A 27419-nucleotide genomic window follows, 5' to 3' on the forward strand; every position below is an offset into this window, starting at 1 on the left:
AGAAGCTCCAGAGACTAAGGAGGAGCTTGAGTTGCATTTTCAAGAGGCACGCTTGTCTAGCATTCAGCAGGAAGAATCTTTTAGATTGCGTGGTGTTCTAGGAGGGTAGAGAGTTATTACTTTGGTTGATACAGGTGCTACGCACAATTTCATTGATGCACATTTTGTTGAATGTCATGGAATTATGACTGAGGAGTTTGAGGGACTATGAGTACAAGTTGCTGATGGTTACACTCTTAAGTGTAACAGGATGGTTAGAAATTTCCCCTTACGCTTGAACAACTATGAGTTCAAGGCGGACTACCATGTTGTCAACATGGGTGATTTGGATATTGTTCTTGGGATGGAGTAGTTGTGCTCATTGGAAGAGGTCACCTTCAGATTGAAGGACATGGAGATTAAGTTTGAAGTGGATGGGAAGCAACACATTTTGAGAGCCATCAGGAATGGAGACATCAGGACTATTTCCTTCAGACTGCTGGAGAGGTTAACCAGACATGATGACATTGAGTGGGCAGCCGTATGTACTCTCATGCCTACACAAGAGGGACAGCATAAGACAGAGTATCACTCAAACATACAGAGGTTGAGAGTGGAGTATGACAGAGTCTTCAGTGACGTTCCACCTGGCAGACCACTAGACAGAGGTATTGAGCACATCATTGAGTTGGAGGAGGGTGCTAGACCCGTGATGATTACACCATATAGGCATCCTAAGAGGTTCAAGGATGTGATCGAGAAAACCATCAAGGAGCTTCTTGCGATGGGTCACATCAGGCCTAGCAAGTCTCCTTTTGCTTCTTTGGTTGTGTTGGTGAAGAAAAAGGATGGTACATTAAGGATGTGCATTGATTATAGGGTGCTGAACAAAAGGACAATCAAGAATAGGTACCACATTCCATGGATTGATGAGTTAATTGATGAGCTTCACGATGCATGTTACTTCACGAAGATTGATTTGAGATTCGACTACCATCAGATCAGAGTTAGAGAGTAGGATATTGAGAAGACTGCCTTCAGATGTCATTGTGGGCATTTTGAGTTTATGGTCATGTCATTTGGGCTGACCAATGCGCCAGCTACTTTCAGTCCACCACGAACAGGGTCTTCTGTCACCAGTTGTGTTAGTCTTCTTTGATGATATTCTGATTTACAGTCGGACTTGGCAGGAGCACATGGAGCACTTGGAGATAGTTTTGGGAATCCTGCAGTCGGAGTCCTTGTACGCTAAGGAGTCCAAATGTGATTTGGGCATGATAGAGCTATTGTATTTGGGTCACATCATTAGTGCAAAGGGAGTAAGAATGGATCCTGATAAGATCCGTGCTATTGTAGATTGGCCTACTCAAGAGAACTTGACACAAGTGAGAGGGTTTCTTGGGTTGTGTGGTTTCTACCATAGATTTTTAAGTGGGTATTCACGCCATGCAGCTCCTATGATAGATTTGTTGAAGAAGGGAGCCTTCGTTTGGACACTTGAGGCACAAGCTTGCTTTGAGAGATTCAAGGAGATCATGACTACATGCCTTGTGTTAGCATTACCCGACTTTTCGAAGCCATTTGAGCTTTAGTGTGATGCATCTGGAGAGGGTATTGGTGCTGTTTTGTGTTAGGAACCTGTGTGTTCCTTCTGTTTATTTTGTTAGAGTAGTGTTGTTGGACGCATATGCTTTGTAAGTCGTCCCGTGAGTATATTTTATTATCCCACATGCATAGGTAGTATTACTTTTCTAGATCGTACTCAGTATATAAGAATAGGTTGAGGCCCTTGATGGGCACGGACGAATTTATTGTATTGAGCTTGCTCAAAGGAGGTTACCCCCTCGAAGTGGCCTGCGATCAGTAGATTCATTCTGAGTTCTGCTATCACTTTGTATTCTGTTATTTCGAGCATTCTCACGATATTGCTATAAGGAGGTTCATCACATCTGGTATCAGAGCACTCTCTTGGGCTCGCTGGGTGGAAATTACATCAAATTTTTTTTTCTGTCGTGGCCTTCAGGTTCCTCTCACTTCTAATATCTCTTGTTATTGCAATAACTCTTTTCATTTGTTCTGTCTGTAAGTGAATTTTTCTAAGTCGACTGTTCCAAAAAAAAAAAAAAAAAAGGAGTAAAATTTTTTCTGTTTTTTAGTCGTAGCTTCCTTGTTTGCTTTCTGTTTCTGCTCATACTTCCGCAGAACGTCTGCAATATCATTTCGCATACTTCCTTCCTTGGCGACCCAACCCCAAATTTTACATATCAAAGCCCTAAATCCCTCATTTATCTAATTTTAGGGTTTGCCCTATCTTTTTCACCTCTCATCCAATCGCCACCAAACTGAGCCACAAGATCCAATTCCTCATTTTGCTCCCTTATCCCTCTTGGACTGTTCGCCTCATTTCGCCTCCCTACCCTTGAAACCCTCATTTTTCTGTTTCCCTTGTCCCTAGATAGTCTCCCACCACCCGTCGAACACCCCTTTCCTATCTGAGTTTTACCCAAATCCAAGTTTGCCGTAACTAAAAAAGTTTTTGTTTCTCATCTTCTACCCATTCCAAAAAAAAAAAAAAAAAAAAAAAAAAAAAAAAAAAAAAAAAACCTTGCTTTATGGTTGTTACGCGTACAGGAGCAAAAATCATGGAAGAAGAAATGGCATCCCTCAAAACTAAACTTCAAGATCTGGATGACAAAATTCTGGGTCTTAACTTTCAGCAGTCAGCCATGAGCCGAAACCATTCAGGAGATACTGGGTCCTCTTCTGGCAATTTTCGTGGACCAAAGCTTGATTTTCCACACTTCGATGGTTCTGATCCGACTGGATGGATCTATAGGGCAGAGTAGTATTTCAGCTTGCATAATACTTTGGATAACCACAAAGTCCCCCTTGCATCTTTTCATTTGGAACATGAAGCTCTTCAATGGTTCCGTTGGTACATCAAGGCTAATGTAGGCCCAACGTGGAGAGAATTGTGCACCCTCATTTTGGAGCGCTTTGGCCCTAGTTCCTTTGATGATTTCACAGGAGCACTCACTAAACTGCGTCAAACAGGCACTGTAAGAGAATACCAGACAGAGTTTGAAAAATTAGCTAATCACACAGAGGGCTTGTCTGATGAATTCTTCCGTAGTTGTTTTGTCAGTGGTCTGAAGGATGCACTTCGCTCAGAAGTCAAAATGTTTCGACCTACTACAATGATGGAAGCCCTTGGGTTGGCTAAGTTAGCGGAAGACAAGATTAGTGCTCTACAACGCTCCAGATCTAATTTTGTTCCATTCAGAAATACAGGTTCTCACAACCCTCCAGTCATACCAGCTCCCAGAACTACTCCGATCAAGCACTTGTTTGAAACAGAGATGCGAGTCAGGCGAGACAAAGGGCTTTGTTATAATTGTGATGAGAAATGGTCTCGGGGCCATAGATGTGTTCAGCAAAAGCTCTATCTCTTGGATGTGGATTCTCCACCGGAACTGGAAGAATATGTAGATGCTCAGGAAACAGTGGATGATGAGGTTGAGCCTCACCAGCCTGAACCTCCTTCACCAGAAGCTCCACCAGAGATATCTGTCCATGCTTTGGCAGGAGTCACTACTCCACAAACCATGCGGGTCCAGGGTTTCTTCAAGAAGATCCCTCTTACTATACTCATTGATTCTGGTAGCACTCATAACTTCATTGATCCACGAATAGCCAAACAGGCTGATTGCTTTATCCATCCCTGCTCTAGCTTTGAAGTCATGATTGCCAATGGGGGCACTTTACCTTGTAAAGGGAAATGTCGCAATGTGCGTCTCTCTATTGGAGATTATAACATACGCTCTGACATGTTTGCCTTACCCTTAGGTGGCTGTGATGTGGTTTTGGGTGCCCAATGGTTACGCACTCTTGGCCCCATTCTCTGGGATTTTGCTGAACTTTGGATGCAGTTTTCAGCCGAGGGGCACCAACACACTTTGAAAGGCTTACAACCAGGGTCTCTCAGCATCATCAGTTCACACCGTATGGAAAAACTTCTTAAGAAGAATTCACATGGTGTCATCGCTCAGCTCCATTCCATTCAGATGCAGCCATCAGCAGTCTCTAGCACTCCTGCCGATCTCCAACACATTTTGGACAAGTATTCTGGTGTATTTGCTGAACCTGTGGGATTACCTCCTTCTCGTCCAGAGGACCACCGTATTCAACTCCTTCCTGGCAGTGTTCCGCCCAACATCAGGCCCTACCGCTACCCATTTCATCAGAAGACCGAAATCGAGATACTTGTCCGTGACTTACTGAAGCAAGGTATTATTCGCCCTAGTACCAGTTCCTTTTCTTCTCCAGTTCTGCTTGTTCGCAAAAAAGATGGGTCATGGCGACTCTGCATTGATTTCCGAGCACTTAATCATCTCACTATAAAGGACAAGTTTCCCATTCCAGTTGTTGATGAACTTCTTGATGAACTTCATGGGGCTCATTTTTTCTCCAAGTTAGATCTTCGTTCTGGGTATCATCAAATTCGGGTTAATGAGGAGGATATACCTAAAACTGCCTTCCGCACACATGATGGTCACTATGAATTTTTAGTCATGCCCTTTGGCCTCACGAATGCTCCTTCAACATTTCAGGCAGTGATGAATAACATATTTCGACCATACCTCCGGAAATTCATTCTGGTCTTCTTTGATGATATCCTCATATATAGCAAAACTTGGGCTGAGCATCTCCATCATCTGGAGCTTGTCTTGCAACTTCTCGCTGATCATCAACTCTGTGCAAAACTATCTAAATGTGTGTTTGGCCAGGAGGAAGTGGAGTATCTCGGGCATATTGTTGCACACCATGGAGTGCGGGTGGATCCTACAAAAATAGATGCCATGAAAACTTGGCCGCATCCTAAAACTCTCAAGAGCCTTCGGGGTTTTTTGGGGTTGACTGGCTACTACCGCAAGTTTGTCAAAGATTACGGGAAAATTGCAGCACCATTGACAGCTCTGTTAAAAAAGGATGCCTTCTCCTGGACCCCTGTTGCTGAGACTGCATTTGAACAACTGAAACAGGCTATGTGCAGTACACCTGTTCTCGCGATGCCAGATTTTTTCAAACCCTTCACTATTGAGAGTGATGCTTGCGGCAATGGATTGGGTGCTGTTCTCCTGCAAGATGACCATCCTATTGCGTTCACTAGCAAAGCCCTCTCTGGTAAGAATCTAGCCCTCTCTACTTATGAAAAAGAAATGATGGCTATTTTGCATGCTGTACAGAAGTGGCGGCCATACCTCTTAGGGAGTCATTTTTGCATCAGAACCGATCACCAAAGTCTGAAATACTTCCTGGAACAACGGGTATCCTCTCCTACACAACAGAAATGGGTCAGCAAACTCATGGGGTATGATTATGAGATCACCTACAAGAAGGGTAAGGAGAATATTGTGGCAGATGCTCTTTCTCGCACATTTGATAATCAAGCTTCCCTTTCCGCTATTTCTATGCCCATTCCCAATTGGTTAGCGTCTGTTCAGCAGGGCTATGACAGTGACTCTTCGTTATCTCAAATCATTCACCAGCTAGCCAATAATCCTTCTGCTATACCACATTACTCTTGGGATGGTGCTTCTCTTCGATACAAGGGTCGGCTAGTGCTTCCTCAGAACCCAGCTCTACATCAGGCTATTTTTTATGAACTCCATGCTTCTCCTTCAGCAGGGCACTCAGGCTTCCTCAAAACTTATGAGCGAGCAAGGAGAAACTTCTTTTGGAAAGGGATGAAACAGACGATTCAACAGATGGTTGCTGAATGTGATACTTGCCAACGCCACAAGGGTGAAACGACCCTCCTTCCTGGCTTGCTCGAACCATTGCCCATCCCTACACGGATTTGGACTGATATTTCTATGGATTTCATTGAAGGGCTTCCTAAATCCGGTGGCAAGACAGTGATCTTGGTTGTGGTTGATCGTCTCTCGAAATATAGTCATTTTTGTGCCCTCAGCCACCCCTATACTGCCTCCTCTGTTGCACAAATCTTCATGGACCAGATATTTCGTCTTCATGGACTCCCTTCTTCCATTGTCTCTGATCGTGATCCAACTTTTACCAGTCATTTTTGGACTGAACTGTTTCAGAAAACTGGCACCAAACTGAAGATGAGTTCGGGCTATCACCCACAAACTGATGGTCAAACTGAAATTGTCAATAAATGCTTGGAAACTTATCTTCGTTGCTTCACTTCCGAACAGCAACATCAGTGGGCCAAGTGGCTCCCTTTAGCTGAATGGTGGTACAATACCTCTTACCACACTGCCTCTAAAATGACTCCATATGAAGCAGTCTATGGTCAGGCACCTCCAGTGCTCCTTCCCTACACTCCCAACAGCTCACCAGTCCAGGCAGTTGACATAGTTCTCCGCAGCAGGGATCAGATTCTTCGTACCTTACAGGATAATCTTCACATGGCCCGTAATCGGATGAAACAGCAAGCAGATCAACACCGTTCTGAGCGCTCATTTCAAGTTGGGGATATGGTTTTTCTTCATCTACAGCCATACAAACAATCCTCCCTAAAGCTGAAAGGGCGTCATAAGCTGGCCCCAAAATTTTATGGGCCTTATAAGGTTCTGCAGAAGATTGGTTCAGTTGCTTATAAACTGGCACTTCCTCCTTCTTCCCGCATTCATCCAGTCTTTCATGTTTCTTGTCTAAAGAAAGTTCTGGGTACCACTGTCAGAGCACAAACTACTCTCCCTGAAATGGATACGGAAGGATCCATTATCCTGGAGCCGGTGGCAATCATTGACCAGCGCACTCGCCAGCTTCGCTCTCGCTCCATCTCTGAGGTCTTGATTCAGTGGCATGGCATGCAACCAGAGGATGCTACCTGGGAACCCCTTCTTCAGATTCAACAACAATTTCCACACCTTAAGCTTTGAGGACAAAGCTTTTTTCTAAGGGAGAGGGGATGTTAGGAACCTGTGTGTTCCTTCTGTTTATTTTGTTAGAGTAGTGTTGTTGGACGCATATGCTTTGTAAGTCGTCCCGTGAGTATATTTTATTATCCCACATGCATAGGTAGTATTACTTTTCTAGATCGTACTCAGTATATAAGAATAGGTTGAGGCCCTTGATGGGCACGGACGAATTTATTGTATTGAGCTTGCTCAAAGGAGGTTACCCCCTCGAAGTGGCCTGCGATCAGTAGATTCATTCTGAGTTCTGCTATCACTTTGTATTCTGTTATTTCGAGCATTCTCACGATATTGCTATAAGGAGGTTCATCACATTTTGATGCAGGATAAGCACCCCATTCCATTTGAGAGTAGGAAGCTTTGTGGGCCAGAGAGATCATTTAGTATATATGACAAGGAGATGTTGGCTATTATGCATGCATTGGCTAAATTCAGGCAGTATCTAGTGGGTGGTAAGTTTTGCATTAAAACTGACCACAATAGTTTGAGACATTTCCTTGGATAGAGAGATCTCAATGACAGGCAACAAAAGTGGGTTGTGATTTTGACATCTCCTATGTGAAAGAGACTCAGAATGTGGTAGCAGATGCATTGTCATGTAGACCACATCTCAATGCTATGATTCAGATATCAGAAGATTGGAGGCACTTGATCATTGCTGAGTATGCTAGAGATTCATGGGCGTTCAGGATTGTTGATGGGACAATTGTTGATACCAGGTATACACTTGTGGATGATTTGATTACCTACAAGAAAAGGATATTCTTAGTCGCAGGATTAAAGGTGAAGCTTATTGTTATGAGAGCACTTCATGACTCACCTACAGCTGGACATCCTGGATACTTCAAAATGTAGAGGTAGGTACGCGAGCGATTCACATGGAAGGGGCTCAAGGCAGATGTGTTGCAGTATGTTAGAGAGTCCGCTGTTTGCTAGCAAAACAAACAAGAGCACACTTTTCCAACAGGGCTCCTACAACCACTTCCCATCCCTGACAGGAAGTGGGAGTGCATATCCATGGATTTCATTACGGGCTTGCCTAAGGCCCAAGGGCGAGATTGCATCTATGTGGTGGTAGATAGGTTGACGAAGTATGCACACTTCCTTTTCATCACTACTACTTACACGGCAGTGTAGGTGGCTGAAGTCTTTTTCAAGGAGATTTTTAGACCACATGGGATACCCCGGAGCATAGTGAGTGACAGGGACAGCAGGTTTTTGAGTCATTTTTGGTAGGAGGTGTTCCGTTTATATGGCATTGAGCTCACACCTAGCACCAGTTACCACCCGCAGACTGATGGGTAGACAGAGATAGTAAATAAGTGGGTGGAGGGATATTTGAGGAACTACGTGGCTGGTCAGCAGAAAGCATGGGTTAGATGGATTTATTTATGTGAGTATTGCTATAATACTACCTATCACATGTTTATTCAGATGACTCCTTTCAGAGCACTATATGGCTATAATGCACCGAGCTTTGTTGATTTGCTTATGAGTGATGTTAGAGTTCCTCGTGCTGGGGATTTGCTTCAGGAGAGTAAGGACACTGTTGATGCTCTCAAAGATAATATTGCCAGAGCACAGAATTAGCATAAGCAGTATGCACACCAAAAGAGGACAGAGAGGAGTTTTGAGGTAGGTTGGTGACATGGTTTACCTCATGCTGCAGCCTTACCGATAGTCTACTCTCAAGAAGAGGGGGTCAAAGAAGCTTAAGCCTAGATACTATGGCCCTTTCAGGATTATCAGGTGGATAGGTGAGATGGCTTATGAGCTTGAGCTTCCAATAGACAACAGGGTGCACAATGTTTTCCATGTGTCACGGCTCAAGAAGGCGTTGGGTCAGCATGTGCTTTCAGCAGTTCTTCCTCCATTGGATGATGAAGGGAAATTGGTTCTTGTTCCTGAGTACATCATTGACAGCAGAGAGAGATAGCTTCGTAGGAGGATTATCAGAGAGTACTTGGTCAAGTGGAGAGATTTACTCGAGGAGGATGCCACATGGGAGGGAGAAGATATTTTGCAACATCTAGCTTTGAGATTGCTTGAGGGCAAACAATTTTAGGAGGGGCGGACTGTCATGTCCCTTTTTTAGTGACATGTCATTTTCAGTGAATTTTCCTATCATGGACTCTCGTAGGTAGATGATTTTGGTGAGAGAGTCATTCTGATGATTATTTGGGGATTGGATGGTCTATTTTTCTCTTGGAGAGATGGGGTTTATCATTTTTTTATTTTATGTGTTATGCAGGGCCAAAATATTATAATTTTGAGTTGAGTTGCACTTTTTATTTTATAAAGTTACTTTTTATATAAAAGTGCATTATAAAAGAATTTCATAAGAATATTTTATGGACACTTCTAGAAGTTCTTAGTGGCTTCTTAGAAAAGTGAATAAATAGAGTGCTTGGCCTCTCATTTGGACATCCTATGACTTGAGTTTACATACCTTTCTCTTTGAGCATTTGTGGTGCCATCTTGGTCTGCAGATTGTCATTTGATCATTAGGAACGGAGTCTCCTAAAGATTTGCATAACTTAGGAGGTGAAATATCCTTTGAAGGGTTGCACTTTGGAAGTGGTATTCAGCTACTTCAAGTTGAGCTTATTTGGACATTTTCAGCAGGGTTTGATTTTCAGAGTGGACATATAATTTTACTCATATCTCATTGTTGGCTAGGAGTTTGATTTTTATTTCCTGGGAGAATTTTCCTTGGAGCCTGGCGATTATTTCCATAGCATTTTCAACACCTTTCAGCCTAGCATTTATTTTTGCCAGGTGCCGTACTAGTCCATACATGTACGACTGTACTTGCAGGCTGTATGGTCAGCAAGTTTAGGGCAGGTTGGAGTTACATTTTTATCATTTCGTCTTTAACATTTGCTCAATCCAGGTTCTTTCATTTCAGTTTGTAGTTGCAAGAAATTCTCAGTTGCATTCAGCCAGTGAGGGTTTTGTTTGTAATGTGCCATGTTGTAATGCTTTGAGTTGAAAATTGCATATCATATGTAAAAGCATTTGGTTATCATTGAATAAATATATTGGCACTATTTTACATCAGCTATTTGAGTAGATTTGTTGCACAACAATTTCCTTTATTCAGCATTTTACTTTCAGCAGTGTATTTAGTTTGCATAAGTGTTTGATGAAATTTCACAGTTCAGTATTAGTGGTTATTAGTGGCCTATTGGCAAGGACAATTACATCTAGTCCATACTATCCAAGGGCAAATGGTCAAGCAAAATCTATAAATAAAATATTGGTGACAATTTTGTACAAGACTTGTGGAGTTGAAAAAGGAGATTGGGAGGAAAGACTTTCACTAGTGGTGTGAGCGTACAACACTACCTATGAGGCCACCACTGGGAAAACCCCCTTCCACCTGATGTACGAACAATAAGCAATAATGACTGCGGACAATGCAGTACCTAGCCTAAGAATAGAAGTTGAATAGAGATTGGGGAATGTGGATAGTTTAAAGGAAAGATTTAATACTCTGAGAAAACTAGATGAAGAAGGATAATAGCTCAATGGGTGACTAAAGTAGCACAAAGGAGAAGAATGTAATGTCCCCATTTTTCCCAGCATTGGAGTTTCAGGGATTAGCCTATTATTGTGATCCTCGTAGGTTAATTATTGTGGATAGAGGGTCTTCTTTGGCAGTGGCTTGGCTTGGGAGACTTTTATCTTCTCCACATTTCAGTAAGCTACAGGTTGGTCTTCGTTTGGCTCAGATTGGACTTCGTTTGGGCTTAGTTTTGTGTACTTACTATTTGCGATAAGTTGGTGTTGATCGAGATGGACCCTTTCTATTTTTGGAAAGTGTCATTTATTAATTAGTTAAGCCAAGTCAAGTGAGAAAATCTAAAAGAAGCTTCTAATTAATGTTGTGTGGTGAATCTTCTTGAGTGAAGTTACATTTTGGCAACAAAAGGGAACTTGGAGGTTATAAATACAAGAACATTTGTTGAGAAAAGCACACTTGAATATATATTTTCTTTTGTTGTCTTTGTGGCTTTTTCAAGGTTCTAATTTTCAAATCCCTTACCGAGGTATAAGGGTTTGATCTGAGGTTTTTGCTCCATTGCTGAAGTATAGTGGAGATTGGTTTCTTGCGAATTATGAGATTTCATGGTGGCTTCTCGTACTGCATTTCTTGTGACTGAGGAGTGATTGTTGGTTGGAATAATTTGGTGTGTTGACTGTAGCTAAGAGGGCAATTCTATCTTGGAGAGTTTGGTAATTTATATCTCTGATTTCTGGTAATTTCTGATTTGGATTTCTCAAGGCTGGATGTTTGTGGTTTTGCTAGTGATAAAATCTTTATGTGATTGCAAGCAGGAATTGTCTGAAGCATAGTAAGTTAATGAATAAATTCAGAACTTGTTGTGAGCCATTTGTTGTTTCAGACTTAAATGTGCAAATTCACATGGCAGATTTATATACTAGTGCTTGATAATTATTTGAGCAATGTATAAGGCTAAGGTTAAATGAATTTGTGAACAATTGTTGCATTTTCCGATAGTATGTTTTGGAATTTTAAATACCATATATTCAATGATAATTGGGCCAAGTGTTTGTTGAAATGACAAATGTCTGAATAAGTGGTATTGCTAGAAGCATAACTGAACATGGTTATTACAAAGAAAATTCTGGCATGATAAGCATTTGAAAAAGATGAATTTTACACCTAGACAGTTAGTGCTTAAGTATAATGGAAAAAATGAAATAAAGCCATACAAATTTAGAGTAAGATGGCTCGGGCCATACAGGGTCCTAGAAATAATAGATATGGAGCACTAAGGTTGTCTACCTTAGATAATAAACCCCTAAAAGACCTTGTCAATGGGTCTAAATTGAAACCCTACAAGCAAAAGGAGTCATTTTCCTTAGGAATAAAAGGAGGTGGTGAAATAATAGAAACAGTGGGAAAGGAGAAGTTAATAAAAATAACATGAGGCTCCAAGGAAGTGATAGACAATTCCTTAGGAATAAAAGGAGGTGATAAAATAATAGAAACAGTGGGAAAGGAGAAGTTAATAAAAATAACATGAGGCTCCAAGGAAGTGATAGACAAAACTGTCAAGAGAGATAACAAAAGAAACCCTAACGCCACACTTTTCTATAAAATAAGAGGACGCCCTCCAAATATAATATTCTCTCGGATAGGGGGAAGGGATGTTGGAGCTATAATCGGCTGGAGAGAGTGTAGGCAAGGAGTACGAAATGCAAGGCAATGAAGTGTTAACCAGCATATGTGGACAAAGTGGACTAGGGAGAAGAAGTGTATGCCTAGCAAGAAAGAGTGGAGTGGGCGTACAAAGTGCAACTAGGGAACCAAATACTCATAGCATACGTGTATGAGTTGGAGACTAGACTCATGATGTATGAGCAGGGGCAACCAAATTCAGCATAGGGTGGGAGCCAACAAAGTTGGTGTATGTAGGGGTGGACAAGGAGACGAGGTCATTATCATTCGCAAACAAAGTGAAAAGGAGGCATCCATACAAGAAGCACATGTACGATGACAAGGAGAAGAGGAGGTAGGTGTATGACCTATTGGGGTAGGAGGAGGATCAATCGAATGACCCACTAGGGTATGAGTAGAATGAGTGGTACGACCTACTGGAATATGAGTGCGGTCATTGGAGGTAGAAGAATAAAGTGCATGCGTACAGGAAGAGTCTCAAACATGCAACAATTCCAAAGCGGAATCTTAGCGAGACACGTGGGGGACGAAACAGTTGGAACATACAAGCAATTAAAGCCACTCGGGGATTGGTGCATTGCCATAAAATGGTAAAGATAAGCGTTGGAAACTCGAGTAGAGGAAAGATTATTGATTCAAGGAAAAATCAGTCTTATAGGCACAAAAGGGAGTGAAAAAAATGTTGAGTAAAACGAGAAAGGGAAAGGTTGCAGAGGAGACTACTGCTGCTAACATTACTTTTGAAAGTGTAGTGGAAAGTGAATGTTGCACCTGGTGGGAGAATGCAAAAGATAATCGCATGCTAAAGGAAGTGCTTCGCAAAGCAGAGGTAGATAAAGTAATATTCATGCCTTTTTTTTATTTGAAATAATTTGAAGCTACATTGCAAACCATGGTGGTTGGTTATGATAAGGAAAATCACAAATTAGTAATCCAGTATGTGCAGCAAACTCTGACAATTTTCGGCACTACTAAAGAGATTTTGACAGTACTAAAGAGATAAATAAGGTCTTTGGATTCCCAAATGAGGTTAGGAGCTCAAACAAACCCTAATGACAATGGAGGAAAAAAAGAAGTGGCTGAGGTTAATATGCAAAGATGATCTCACAAAGGAGGACTGAGAGAGCATTATCAGCAACGAGAATAGTCGGGGCTTAAAGAAAATTTTCCTAGCTAATGAGGAATGGCTTGTATTGTAGACTTAGTGAAGAGTAAACTTACTATTGGAAGCCACACATTAGACATTGCCTTATGGATGTTACCTATAGTAGATGGATTGAATAAAGGGTGTATAATTGGGCTCAATTTCTCTCAGAAAGATTACAAGAATTCATGGAGTTGAAGCATAAAGCATTCTATATGCCACATCATGTCATTCCCCTTTACTTAAAAGAAGTCCGAACATAGGTGGTCGCTGAACATTGGGGGACATTAGTGCCAGCTAATAGGGTGGAGCCTTACAAACCAGCCATGAACTATTGGATTCACATAGACACTTTTGAAATGGGGTCAGGAGGAGGAGAGCCAAGGCGAAAGAAACCAAGACAGCCCGTACAAGAGGCATGTATGGAGAGCTCAAGCCAGGAGGAGGAAGAGGACAATTTAGAGTAGCAGACTAGTGCAAACACATCGTCACACTCCCAGGATAAAGAAATTCATCTAAGTCATGTGAAGGGTATGCCTGGAGAGGTCACTTTTCTACCATTAGGGGAAGGACCATTGCCAAGAGGGGTGCCAAAGTGCGCCTAGTTCCACCAAAGGAAGAAGGGAAAGCTATGCATATAGAGGATGTTCGTACATCAGGAGAAGTCACCTGTACAAATGCTGTCCTTACGAAAGCCATCCGTGCTCATAATCATAATATCCAAGGTGTTCAAGGCTGCAAGGAAGGGAAAGGCAAGCTAGAGATTCCTGAATACGGGGCAACAAGACTTTCATTATTTCCTACAAATCAACAGATTGCTACTAAGGTGATAGATCTCAGGTGTCAAAAAAAGTGTGGGCACAAAGTATGACTGCAAACACCATAAGATATAGAAGTAGCACACCCCATTGCCTTAGTAGTACAGCCTGAAGGACAAATGGATACTCAATGAGAAGCACATGGAAGAGGCCAGAATTGAAGATGTGGACATACCTATGGAAGATACACGAGTTGAAGACACAATCTTAGAGGAGGCAGATAAACCGCTTGAAGAAGTGGGGATAGTACCTCCACCCTCACCGACCCTCTTGGAGGTAGAAGAGGAAGAAACAATAGAAATACAAAGTGAGAGAGCGAGACCTGCGATATTCTCATTAGATGACAAAGCAGAAAGATTTTTCAAGGAGTTACAAGATATGGAACATACCACCAAGGAAGCTATAAAACAAGCTAAAAATCAAAATCTGGGGGCCATAGTTAAAGCAGTTGAATCCTTAGTAGCATTCATGAAGGACTTCCATACAGATTGGAAGTTACTTCAGCAGGGTGGGTACAAACAGGAGGAAATAGTTGCAGAGTGGACAACATGATACACCATACCTCTAGCCAAGGAACAACCACCTCTCATACACGTATTTGCAGAAATGAAATTAGCATTTAGGACATACTTGGAACTTCAACATGGAAAGGAATTGGTAGGACGAGTGGAACATGAATGCGAGATAGAAAAAGATGTTCTAGAAGAAAAATGGAAGGTAGAGAAAGCGACCTTGGAAGAGAAATGGAAGGTAGAGAAAGTTGCCCTCGAAGAGAAATGAAAGGTAGAGAAGGCTTCCCTGGAAGAGAAATTCACAATAGCAGAGGGGAAAAAAGATGGATGCATTGCATGCTCTATAGGGAGTTCGTGCCAAACAGAAGGCAACTGAACAAGATCTTCTACACCTCTGCGGGGCCCCGAGTCAAAGGATGTGCTCACAGCCTTCTTCTTGAAGTCTGATTTTCTTTTTTTGTTGGGTAGTTGTCTGGAAGATGACTTCTTCTTTTTTTTGGGGGGGGGGGGGGGGTTGATGCAGGCAAGAGATGAATAACTAGGGCCAAAGGCACACCCAGCTATCCAAAGCACCCTGCAAGAGTTAACACAACGGAAGCAAACACGAAGAACAACGCCAAGGAAAGAGAGAACAAGAATATATTTATTGATTCATCAAATATTCAGCATACATGCCCAGCTGTAAGGCCTTTTGGGTTACGACCAATTACAAATGTACAACTTCCAGATCTCCAAATCAGCTTTTTAAATCCACATATCTCTTTTCTTTTGAACTCTCCCCAAAAATCTGCCCTAACCCTAAACCTACACACCCTACTTATACTTGCCAAAATGGCTTACGGATAATTCTAGAACATAGAGAAACCACAAGTCGGCCCTCATCAAATATAATTAACTATACCAAAATTAAATGTGAGCAAAGTCGGCCCAATTGGAACTAGGCAAAATGAACTAATGTGCAAGATTACAAAGAAACCCAGGATGCTCCTGCATCAGACAACCAGGGTTGGAAAAAAAAATGATTCTCCTGAATCATGCAAGTGTCACACCTTGAGTTGAATCCAACTCAGACTGAGAAATCCATGTAGCATCTTCAACTGGTCTATTCTTCCACTTCACCAAATATTCATAGTAATCTTTTCCTCCTGTGCTCTTACCAACTCTTTGATCCAATATCTGTTCAAACCTCTTCGATTTGATTCTTAGGATAATCATCAGATACAACAATTTCATCCTCTGACTCATGATACTTATACAAATCAGAAATATTGAATATAGGAGATATATCCATGTCATCAGGTAACTCAACTTCATAAGCATTACCACTATCAAATTTCTTCAAGATCTTACAAGGTCCAAATTTTTTCATCTTCAGCTTACTGTATGTTCTAGTTGGGAATCTTCCTTTCTTCAGATGAACCATCACCTCATCACCAACCTGAAAATCATGGTGTCTTCTAGACTGATCAACATTCTCTTTATACTTCTGATTACTTTGTTCCAATCTCAGCTTCACTTCCTTATGCAAAGACTGCATAAAATCAGCAAATTCTTCTCCTGCAGTGCTTCTCTTTTCTTCACTAACAACATCTCTCAAATCTGATATGCCTCTAGGATGCATTCCAGTAACAATCTCAAAAGGTGTCTTCCCTGTACTCCTATTCACAGAATTTTTATATGCAAATTTAGCTTGTGCCAATACCATCTCCCAATTACTTGGCTTATTCCCAACCAAACATCTTAGCAAATTACCCAAGCTTCTATTCACAACCTCTGTCTGTTCATCTGTTTGTGGATGGAATGTAGAACTAAACTTCAACTTAGTACCTATCTTCTTCCACAAAGTCTTCCAAAAATATCCAATAAACTTATTGTCTCTGTCAGAAATAATACTTCTTGGTAATCCATGCAATCTCACAATCTCTTTAAAAAAAAGTTCAGCAACATGCTCAGCATCTGATGTCTTCTTACATGGTATAAAATGAGCCATCTTAGAAAATCTGTCCACTACCACAAATATGGAATCATACCCTTTCATTGTCTTAGGCAATCCAAGAACAAAATCCATACTAATGTTAGTCCAAGGTTTCTCAGGAACAGTAATAGGTGTATACAAACCAGTGTTTTGACTCACTCCTTTTGCAACTTGACAAACTCCACAACTCTTTACAAATTTTTGAACATCCTTATACATTTGTGGCCAATAATATTTTTCTTTCAGCAAACCCAATGTCTTATCAATTCCAAAATGTCCAGCTAATCCACCACTATGCTTTTCCTTAATTAGATTCAACCTCATAGAACTTTTAGGAATACACAACTGAATGCCTTTGAACAACATACCTTCTTGAATGAAATACTCATCATACTTATGTGATCTGTCAGATTTGGTGCTCTACACTCTCTCCATGCCTCAGAAAAATCAGGATCAACATTGTATAACTCTTTCATCTCATCAAAACCAAGAACTTCAACCTTCATTTCAGTCAACAAAGAACGTCTTCTACTCAATGCGTCAACAACTTTGTTAGTAACTCCACTCTTATGCTTAATCACAAATGTAAAACTCTGCAAATATTCAACCCACTTCATATCTCTTTGATTCAATTTATGTTGACTTCCCAAGTATTGTAAAGCTTTATGATCAGTATACAACACAAACTCCTTAGGCATCAAATAATATCTCCACTTCTTCAATGGTTGAACAATAGCATAAAACTCTTGATCATACAAAGAATATTTCCTTCTAGCATCATTCAACTTTTCACTAAAGAAAGCAACAGGCTTACTTTCTTGACTTAATACAGCTCCTATTGCATTACCACTTGCATCACATTCAACTTGAAATACTTTGTTGAAATCAAGCAAAGCCAATATCGATAATTCTGCAACCTTTTGTTTCACAATCTCAAAACTCTTATCAGCTCCATGTGTCCACTTGAATTCCTTTTTATCTCTCCTCATTGTCTCAGTCATAGCATTGCAAACAACACTGAAATTCTTTATAAACTTTCCATAAAAACTAGCTAAACCATGAAATGATCTTACCTCACTCACATTCTCAGGTGTAGGCCATTTCAAAATTGCTTTAACCTTCTCAGGATCCATCTTTAAACCATCGGCTGAAATCACAAATCCCAGATACACAATCTCCTCTTGCATAAAAGAACACTTTTTTAGATTAATCAGCAACTTTTCCTCTTTCAACCTCTGCAATACTTGTCTAATATGCTCAAGATGTTCTTCCTTAGTCTTACTGAATATCAGAATATCATCTAAATAAACAATCACAAACTTACCCAAAAATCTTTTTAGAACTTCATTCATTAACCTCATGAAAGTACTAGGTGCATTAGTCAAACCAAAAGGCATAACCAACCATTCATACAAACCATCTTTTGTCTTGAAAGCAATCTTCCATTCATCACCTTCTCTGATTCTGATCTGATGATAGCCACTCTTCAAATCAATTTTGGTAAAATACTTTGCTCCACTTAAACAATCCATTATGTCATCCATCCTTGGCATAGCAAACCTATATTTCACTGTTATCTTGTTAATGACTCTAGAATCAGTACACATTCTCCATTCTCCATTCTTTTTAGGTGCTAATATAGCAGGTACAGCACATGGACTCAAGCTTTCTCTAAAACAACTCATGCACTTGTCTATTAAGTTCTTCATTCTCTGTAGGTGTCAATCTATATGGTTCTTTGTTTGGCAAACTTGCTCCAGGAATCAAATCCATACAATGACTTATACTTCTTACTGGAGGTAATCCATCAGGAAGATCATTAGCAATAATGTTTTTATATTCATTGAGCAATTCTGCAATTTCTTCTGGCACTTGGTCAATACTACCATCTGTCACTTGGTCACCACTATTTGGCACTCGGTTAGCATTATTCTCTTGCACTTGGCCTTCATTGACAAAACTTGGTTTTCTTGAAATTATGGCAAAACAAACTTGATTCTTCTTCACTTCCTTTTCAAATTGTTTCCCATTAACCATACAAATCTTTACAGTAGTACAATTAACCTCATATGGAACTTCAATCAAAGGCAACAATGTATGTTTCTTCCCATTCACCCAAAGATTATATTGATTCAATCTTCCATCATGTATAGCATGTCTATCATATTGCCAAGGTCTACTCAACAAAATATGACAACAATCCATGGGCATAATATCACACAAAACTTCATCAACATAATTTTCAATTTTAAATTTCACAAGGCATTGCTCACTTACCAATATCTTCGAGTGGATGTGCTCGAACATGGACCAACTGCGCTCACATCCAGAAGCGCTGCTTGGCTGACTCAGAATACGAATGGCAATTTTTTGAAGTTTTGGGGTTGTGGCCCCAAACATTTGCCACCATCTATCTGAAATAAGGGAAAATAAAAATAATTAGTCTCATTTACAAATTACAAATTACAAGTTAACTCTAAAATTACATAATCAACTTTAAGTTTAGAATCTAGATTCATGAACATTGAATATATTATTTAATTTTTACCTGGCTGTATTGTTTCTCGAGCATCTATGGCTACCCTGCTAGAGAAAAGTGGCCCTTCTTTATTATTGAACTTATCCAGCTCAATAATTGCAGCACTGCTATCCTCATCAGTACTCAACCTCTGGATCACTGTATATAATCCGGTGAGAACCTCCTCATCCGCCTTGAAGTCAGGACGGAAACGAAATGCCGAATTCAAAAAGTAAGCTGCTGCATCGATGGGTCTGTGGAGCTGATTCTGCCATCTTCTATCAATGATGTCCCAAATAGGGGCATACTTCTCCTGCACTCCTGCATACTGAGCTCTAATGGCCTCCTTGGCCCTATCCATGCCCTCATATATGTAGCCCATAGAGGGCTTCTCCCCATCAGCAGTTCGTAGGAGAGATACAAGAGGCTCAGTGGCCTACATATAAAGTAAAACAAAAATTTGAGTCAAAACTTAAACATAGAATAATTCAATAATATAAGGTAAAACTAAATCATTAAACAATTAGCATAGTAAACTGTAAAATATTAAATGTTAAATTGCAATAAAATTACCTTAAGTATTTCTCTAGCAGGTTTCCAAAAACCATCATCATCAAATATGCAATCCACCACATCTATCCCTGCAGTGGTCGTAGCATAGGAAGATGAAATCCACTCCCGCCCAACAAACATGCTCCTCAAATCATCCCTTGATGTCAACAAGGACTGCAAGGTGATGAAATTCGAGGCAAACCTCGTGATCCCTGGACGAGCTAACTCTTTGTCTCCTGTGTACTTCCTCATTGTGCTAAGGACAAATGAATGATTATAAATAAACTTACATATGTTTTTTGCCCTTTCCACACATGACTTGACCCACTCAAGTTTGCCAATTTCCTCCAACATGAGGTCAAGGCAGTGTGCTGCACAAGGGGACCAAAATATGGTGGGGTGCCTCTTCATCAAAAGTTTGCCTACAACAATTTTAAGATAATTAGAAATTCAAATTTCAAACATGTTAGAACTTAGAACTTAGGAAACTTAGAAATTCTAAGTTAGAATTAGAAAAAGTTCAAAATTCAAATAAATTTATTTTCAAAACTTAAAAAGTTAAAAGTTTACCTGCAACAACATAACTTGCTGCATTATCCGTCACCACTTGCACCACATGTTGTTCCCCCACCTCTGCTATAACTTCCTCAATAACCTCACATAAGTATGTGGCGTTTTTTACATGAGCAGAAGCATCAATGGATTTGAGGAACATGGTATATCCTACAAGTAACAAAACAACGAATTATAATTACTATTAGCAATCAACAAATCAAAATTTGAAATAGTCAATCGCGATTCAAAATTATGTATGTAGGAAAGTAGAATGATCAATCACCTCCACAGGATACAAGAAAATTGAGGAGTGTTCTTCCCCTCCTATCTGTCCAACCATCAGTCATGATGGTGCAACCCTTTTCGATCCACTCCTTTCGGTTGTCCTCAAGCTCATGCCTCATATCCTCAACCATTTCCTCCAGGAGGTATCCACTCAACTCAGCCTCAGTTGGGGCTTTAAACCCCGGACCACAAATGGCAACTGCATCTATCATGTTCTGCCAATAAGGAGTCCTGTCACAAATAGATAATGATATTGATTAGAAATTTAGATGTCAAAAACTAAAATCATAAAACAAGTAGATATAATTAAAGTTTTACTTTTACTTTTAACTTTAACTTTGAAGATAACAAAGAAAAAAGAATCAATTACCTGGCTGCAATAAATGGAATGTTGCAAAAGTACCAGAATTTGCAAATCTCTTTTCTGGCAGCATCATGAATCTCCTTGTTCAAACCCATGCCCTCAAGCGTGGGTTGGGAGCCAGGAGTAGTGCGGGGCACAAAGTAACTATCCATTCTGCTTTTCCGCACTCTAGGCCGCAATAGGTTGGTGTTGGACTCTGTCTCAGTATGAGACCGACTACCACTAACACTCACATGAGCACTAGCACTAGGATGAAAAGGAGGCCTAGAAGAACCCTCCCCAACACAACCTACGGATGCGGAAGCTGATGCAGATGCACTTGCAGATGTAGATGCGGTTGCGGATGTGGGAGCACGGGAGCCAATACCTCTTAACCCTTCAAGTTGCATTTTCTTAACTGTGACATCATGGCCAGGTATGCCAGCAATGTGGTATTTCAATCTATAGATACCTCCCGAATTTATTTTTTCTTTGCAAAATATACATTTTGTTTGATATTTGGTTCTCCCAGGAAACTCTTCATTATATTTCCAGCATTCATCTTTTTTACCCATTGTGGAAATTGGAAAATGAAAGCAAAGGGCTGCTGCAATAAAAAAATTCATGTAAAAAATCAAAGTTTGCAACTAATAAACAAAAACTACAAAACAACAAACCCTAGTTTGCAATTTAGTAAAACTAAAAATAAAAAACATTCAAGATTTGCAAATGAAGTTTGAACACTAAAAAAATTTAACAAAAAATGCATACTACACTAACATGCAAAAAAAAAACCAACACTTACCTCTTGCAAATGAGTTGAGGAGTGTTGATATTGACTCCTTAATGCTCCCAATGCAATTTATGGCCTCCCCAAATGGACTTCTGATCTCTTTGGTGCTCTTCCTTCTTGCCGGTTGGAAACCTATGGATTCTCTTTTCTCTTCTTCTCTCTCACTCTTCCTCTCTTCTACTCATACTAAGCAAATAGAAGGCTCTTTAGGGTTATAACAAAGAGGAAAGTCAACTTAGAAAGCAAATAAAACATGTGTTTTTTTTAAAAAATTGAACTTTCTATCCTTGCTGCCGCGGCTGATTTCTGGAGATTCACGATGGGGATTTTGGCGATTTTTGCCATGAATCGCCGATTCAGGCGATTCAGGCGATTCACATGAAAAAATCGCCACCAGCGATTTCCGATTCCAAAAAAATCGGGAGCCATGAATCTTATCGCGATTTCGGCGATTTCGGCGATTTCATGGCGATTTTTGGAACTATGTATAGAAGTAGGACCAGACTTAGAGCCAAACCGGTACATTTTCATCTAGCCTTTGAGTTAGTGAAGGTTTATCGGTATCACTGTTTCTAGCTCTTGATAGAAGTGTAATTAGAGATTTACCTTGCCCATTATTCACTCTACGAGTAAGTGGATCTTTTCTTGAAAATTAAGAAGAAAGGATATTAATAACACCCTGTTTATGAATTCTCTCGACTTCTTGCTTACCTTAAGTTGATCCAAGGAACGGTGAGAAGGGGGAGCCTTCCCTTTAAGGTAGGAGAGACTCTATCTCACATGTTGTGGCTGGTCATCCTATTTTGTGATTGGATTTTTACCCAAAACTATCGGTTACAAAATATCTACCCAACAGTTTTTTGACAACTCTGCTGGGGACACGACGCGCATTTGAGAGCCTCATGCTTTCATTTGAAGCATACCCGTGTCCTTTTTCATTGTAAATATTATTCATTGTATTTGTTTCATGCATTTACCAAGGGCATGTAAATGGCCCAAGGTCCTTGGGGAAATGCTTTTGGACCGTTGAATCTAGCTTCACCTCTACATGATCTTCCTGATGGTTCACGAAAGAACTTTCCCAAGTTCTTTGGTGATAAAGAACAACATCCTGATGAGCATATTGTTGCTTTCTACATTGCATGTGGTGTTCATGCTATTGAATATGAGGACGTGTTTGTTAGGTTGTTCGTGGAAACTCTACAAGGTGTGGCTGCTGATTGGGTTTACCATTTACCACCATGTACTATCACAAACTGGGCTACTCTCATAGCCAAGTTTGAGGAAATGTTCAAGCCTCCCAAAGATGCCCATGCATTATTGGTCCAACTTGCTCAGCTGAAGAAGTTATCTCATGTGCCTATGCGTGAATTTGTTGCTCATTTCAACAAATTGACACGAAGAATTCCAGTTGTTGCTCAACCTACAACTGCCAATTTGAAGTGTTTCTTTGTCAATGCTCAAATTCCTGACGTCATTTTTCTATTAAAGAGATAAGCCCTGACTACTCTTGTAGCTGCACAGGCATTGGCGATTGAAATTGAAGATGATTTTATTCTTGCTGGGTAGATAAGAATTGTAGCAAGTGGGTTTGAAGAAAGTTATTATTATTTTAATTCATTTTGCTCCAGTACAAGGATGGATCCTGTGGTGTAAAGATTAGCAAATGAGATACTTTCCCTCAAAAAGCAAATAGCTCAAGGCATGATTTTTGTTCCTCATGAAGATGTACCAAGGAGGCCTCTTCCAACTATTCCTGATAGTTCTCTTGTTGGGAATCAACAAAAGTTAGCTTCACCATCTAAGAAGCTTGCAATTGAAGCACCATTAGCAAAGACAACAGTGAAGCATCCTGTATCTGAAGCTAGTGATCTTGCTATTCTTTTCCAAGAAAAAGAAGAAGACATAGCTGGTGACTCTCATATGTGGTATATGCAGTCTCAGAAGGCCTGTGATGAAAAGATGAGGAAGGAAACTTCCAAGGTTCAAGATGGTTGTGTCATCAAAGTTGGCATGCAAGCAAGCTCCAATCAAGCTGAAAATGATGTATTTGTGTCTCAAGGTCATGAACTTGGGAACACTTTGCATAAATGTTCTACCACGGAACTTGAAAAGGAATTTCTCATAAATAGTAAAGACTTTCCCAAGTTAAAAGTTTGTGAGAAACATGTTGAGGTAGGTAGTACAATCATGTCATCACTAAAATCACATGAGCAAGGTTTTCTTGATCATTCTGAGGTGTTGGTGATTAATGAATCAGTCGAGAAAGTTGCACTTGACATGAAAAATTTACAATTTGTTTGATCAAGAGGATGTCCAATGCAACATCTTGCTTGGTTGGAGGCTAATGGAAAGTTAGAAATTTCACATGTACCTGAACATGAAAATACTATCAAAGAAGATGTCAACAAAGAGTGTTCATTTCTGAAGGAGCAAGTTCAATTCATGAACCTTTCTTGGAGCAGCAGTACACGTGATTCATCTCAAGAGGGTGAATTCTTCCATCACTTCCAAGACGTGTTACATAAGGCCTTGACATCATTGCTCTAGTTGTTTGTGTTCCATTTCTATGAAGTTGCATGTGAACATGCAAGGTACTTCAAGCTACTGAAAAAAGGTAGCTATTTTATTGAACCCATAAATGGTTTCATTTAAAATTTGCATTTTTGGCTAGTTTTATTTAGGTAGGTTTTCCTTTGTTTTTAGTAAGTGCGTTTTCACATTTTTGTTTTAATAGATTTGCTTTGCTTTAGTTGCTTTAGATTTCTTTTTGTTTTTGGTTGCCGGACTCTATAGCCCAATGGAGTGGATAAAGGCACTTAGAGAACTAGATTCTATGTCACTCTTTGTTTCCAAGAACAAACGAGTAACATTCCCCAGACAGACCCAGCTATTGTCCTGCATTTTGTCACCACAAAATATAGGTAATAGTACGAAACTTTTCCAAGCTAGTTTCGTGTTTCTCTAAGCTTGAATTTGATATTTAATTGTTTAATGTGAATTGATTGATCCATTTCAATTCAAATATCAAATTGTTTTACCGAAGGCCTTTGTCAAGTGTTTCCTGTTTTGCTTTCTGTCGAGCCTTTGCTTGATTTTTGAAACCTTCACAGTCCGTTCTTTGCTTTTGAGTTTGCATTTGCTTTTTTTTAGTCCTTTGGTTTTGCTCATGTCATGCCTTTCATTTTTCACTTCGATTCGGTCTAACCTAGAGGTCAATTGGAGTTTTCAGTCAAGAGTTATGCCCGTTTTAGTGCCTCAAAAGTGTACATTTTAGGTGCAATAACACAAATTAAAAATATGATGTTATATTTTCAATTTGACTTTCACTTTTTGAAAATATAACATTATATTCACTTTTTGTTATTTTTTAAAGTTACTTTTACTTTAAATTTATAATTTAAAGTGACTATAGTGCACTTTATGTTATAATTTTAAGTTGAGTTACTTTTAAACTTTTCACTTAAAGTAACTATATAACCAGAGTAACGAGAATCGCCATAAAATCGCCTGAATCGGCGATTCAACGATTAGATTCAGCAATGGCGATTTTTTTGGAGTCGGAAATCACCATTGCCGATTTCATCAGGTGAATCGCCTGAATCGCCGATTTAGGCGATTCATCCAAAAAATCGCATGAATCGCCTTAAAAAATCGGCATGAATCGCCCGCGGCCAATAAAGTATAGACTTGTAAAATTTAAAAAAATTGCTTGTTTTTTTTACTTTGTTTTTGACCTATTCTCTTTGTTATAACTCTAAAGGGCCTTCTATTTGTTTAACATGAGTAGAAGAGAGGAAAAGTGAGAGAGAAGAAGAGAAAAGAAAAGCCATAGGTTTCTAACCGGCAAGAAGAAAGAGCACAAAAGAGATCAGCAATCCATTTGGGGAGGCCATCAATTGCATTGAGAGCATTAAGGAGCCAATCTCAACACTCCTCAACTCATTTGCAAGAGGTAAGTGCTCTTTTCTTTTTTTGCATATTAGTGTATTATGCATTTTTATAGTTTTCAAGATTTTTAGTTTAGATCTTGAATGTTCTTTATTTTTACTAAGTTGCAAACTAGGGTTTGTTGTTTTGTAGCTTTTATTAGCTTCAAACTTTGATATTTTACATATAAATTTTTATTGCAGCAGCCTTTGCTTTCATTTTTTGCAAATTCGCAATGGGTAGAAAAGATGAATGTTGGAAATATAACGAAGAGTTTCCTGAAAGAACCAAATATCAAACAAAATGTATTTTTTGTAAAGAAAAAAACTTCTGGGGGTATTTATAGATTGAAATACCACATTGCTGCTATACCTGGACACGATGTTACAATTTGCACTCACCAAACTCCTGAGGCAAAACGCACTTGCTTAATGGCATTAGAAAAAATTGAAAAAGACAAAGCCAATAGGAAAATGCAACTTGAAGGGTTAAGGGGTATGGCTCCCATGTTCCCGCATCCGCATCCGCAGCCGCATCCACATCTGCATCTGCATCAGCTTCTGCATCTGTAGGTTGTGTTGGAGAGGGTTCTTCTAGGCCTCCTTTTTATCCTAGTTCTTCTGCTCGTGCTAGTGCTAGTCGGTCACATACTGAGACAGAGTCCCACACCAACCTATTGCAGCCTAGAGTGCAGAAAAATAGAATGGATAGTTACTTTGTGCCCCGCACTACTCCTGGTTCCCAACCCACGCTTGAGGGCATGGGTTTGAACAAGGAGATTCATGATGCTGCCAGAAAGGAGATATGCAAATTTTGGTACTTTTGCAACATTCCATTTATTGCAGCCAGGTAATTGATTCTTTTTTCGTTGTTTTCTTTAAAGATAAAATTAAAAGTAAAAGTAAAACTTTAATTATATTTACTTGTTTTATAATTTGAGTCTTTGACATCTAAATTTTTATTTGTGACAGGACTCCTTATTGGCAGAACATGATAGATGCGGTTGCTATTTGTGGTCCGGGGTTTAAAGCCCCAACTGAGGCTGAGTTGAGCGGATACCTCTTGGATGAGATGGTAGAGGACATGAGGGCTGAGCTCGAGGAGAACCGAAAGGAGTGGATTGCAAAGGGTTGCACCATCATGACTGATGGTTGGACAGCTAGGAGGAATAGAACACTCCTCAATTTTCTTGTATCCTGTGGAGGTAATTGATCATTCTACTTTCCTACATAAAAAATTGTAAATTTTGATTTGTTGAATTCTAATTTGTTGATGATCCATTTAATTTTAATATTCTAATTCGTTGTTTTGTTACTTGTAGCATATACCATGTTCATCAAATCCATTGATGCTTCTGCACATGTAAAAAATGCCACATACTTATGTGAGGCTATTGAGGAAGTCATAGCAGAGGTGGGAGAACAAAATGTGATTCAGGTGGTGACAGATAATGCAGCAAGTTATGTTGCTGCAGGTAAACTTTTAACTTTTCAAGTTTTGAAAATAAATTTATTTGAATTTCTAATTGACTTAAAATTGTTGTAGGTAAACTTTTGATGGAGAGGCACCCCACCATATTTTGGTCCCCTTGTGCGGCACATTGCATTGACCTCATGTTGGAGGAAATTGGCAAACTTGAGTTTGTCAAGTCATGTGTGGAAAGGGCAAAAAACATATGTAAATTCATTTATAATCATTCGCCCTTAGCATAATGAGGAAGTATACAGAAGGCAAGGAGTTAGCTCGCCCAGGTATCACGAGGTTTGCCTCGAATTTCATCACCTTGCAATCCTTGTTGACATCAAGGGATGAATTGAGGAGCATGTTTGTTGGGCGGGAGTGGATTTTCTCTTCCTATG

At 39.8% G+C, this 27419-nt stretch overlaps 3 protein-coding genes across 6 annotated transcripts in view; 2 read left to right on the forward strand and 1 right to left on the reverse strand.

Annotated features, from left to right (window-relative positions):
- The window catches only part of CLC-E (chloride channel E), a 168852-nt gene that overhangs the window by 71954 nt on the left and 69479 nt on the right, over window positions 1–27419 (forward strand). The gene's annotated exons all lie outside the window — the stretch shown is intronic.
- Window positions 14797–21247, reverse strand: LOC149563921 (uncharacterized). Its single transcript, XM_089824206.1, has 7 exons — window positions 20865–21247; window positions 20493–20725; window positions 20225–20377; window positions 19676–20076; window positions 19133–19538; window positions 18862–18998; window positions 14797–14895 (listed from the first exon to the last, which is right to left on the reverse strand). Exons 1-7 carry the CDS (start codon window positions 21245–21247, stop codon window positions 14797–14799), a joined length of 1812 nt encoding a protein of 603 aa, XP_089680332.1.
- On the forward strand, window positions 25173–26772 carry LOC149563922 (uncharacterized). The gene is made up of 3 exons (XM_089824207.1): window positions 25173–25219; window positions 26047–26409; window positions 26532–26772. The coding sequence occupies exons 1-3, from the start codon at window positions 25173–25175 to the stop codon at window positions 26770–26772; spliced, it is 651 nt and encodes a 216-aa protein (XP_089680333.1).

Source organism: Cupressus sempervirens, chromosome 4 (genome assembly GCF_028749045.1).
Source record: "Cupressus sempervirens isolate cs-2001-9-10 chromosome 4, ASM2874904v1, whole genome shotgun sequence".
In the NCBI taxonomy this organism is placed as follows: domain Eukaryota; kingdom Viridiplantae; phylum Streptophyta; class Pinopsida; order Cupressales; family Cupressaceae; genus Cupressus; species Cupressus sempervirens.

What these genes read in the sequence shown, in the direction of transcription:
- LOC149563921 (XM_089824206.1), bottom strand. Translation starts at nt 21,247, where the DNA reads ATGCAACTTGAAGGGTTAAGAGGTATTGGCTCCCGTGCTCCCACATCC. An exon ending in TTTTCTTGTATCCTGTGGAG is followed by an intron (nt 20,378 to 20,492) that starts GTGATTGATCAT and finishes TGTTACTTGTAG; the next exon opens with GATATACCATGTTCCTCAAA. An exon ending in TCGAGAAACAATACAGCCAG is followed by an intron (nt 18,999 to 19,132) that starts GTAAAAATTAAA and finishes CCCTTATTTCAG; the next exon opens with ATAGATGGTGGCAAATGTTT.
- LOC149563922 (XM_089824207.1), top strand. Translation starts at nt 25,173, where the DNA reads ATGGCGATTTTTTTGGAGTCGGAAATCACCATTGCCGATTTCATCAG. An exon ending in ACCATTGCCGATTTCATCAG is followed by an intron (nt 25,220 to 26,046) that starts GTGAATCGCCTG and finishes TGCAACTTGAAG; the next exon opens with GGTTAAGGGGTATGGCTCCC. An exon ending in ATTCCATTTATTGCAGCCAG is followed by an intron (nt 26,410 to 26,531) that starts GTAATTGATTCT and finishes TATTTGTGACAG; the next exon opens with GACTCCTTATTGGCAGAACA.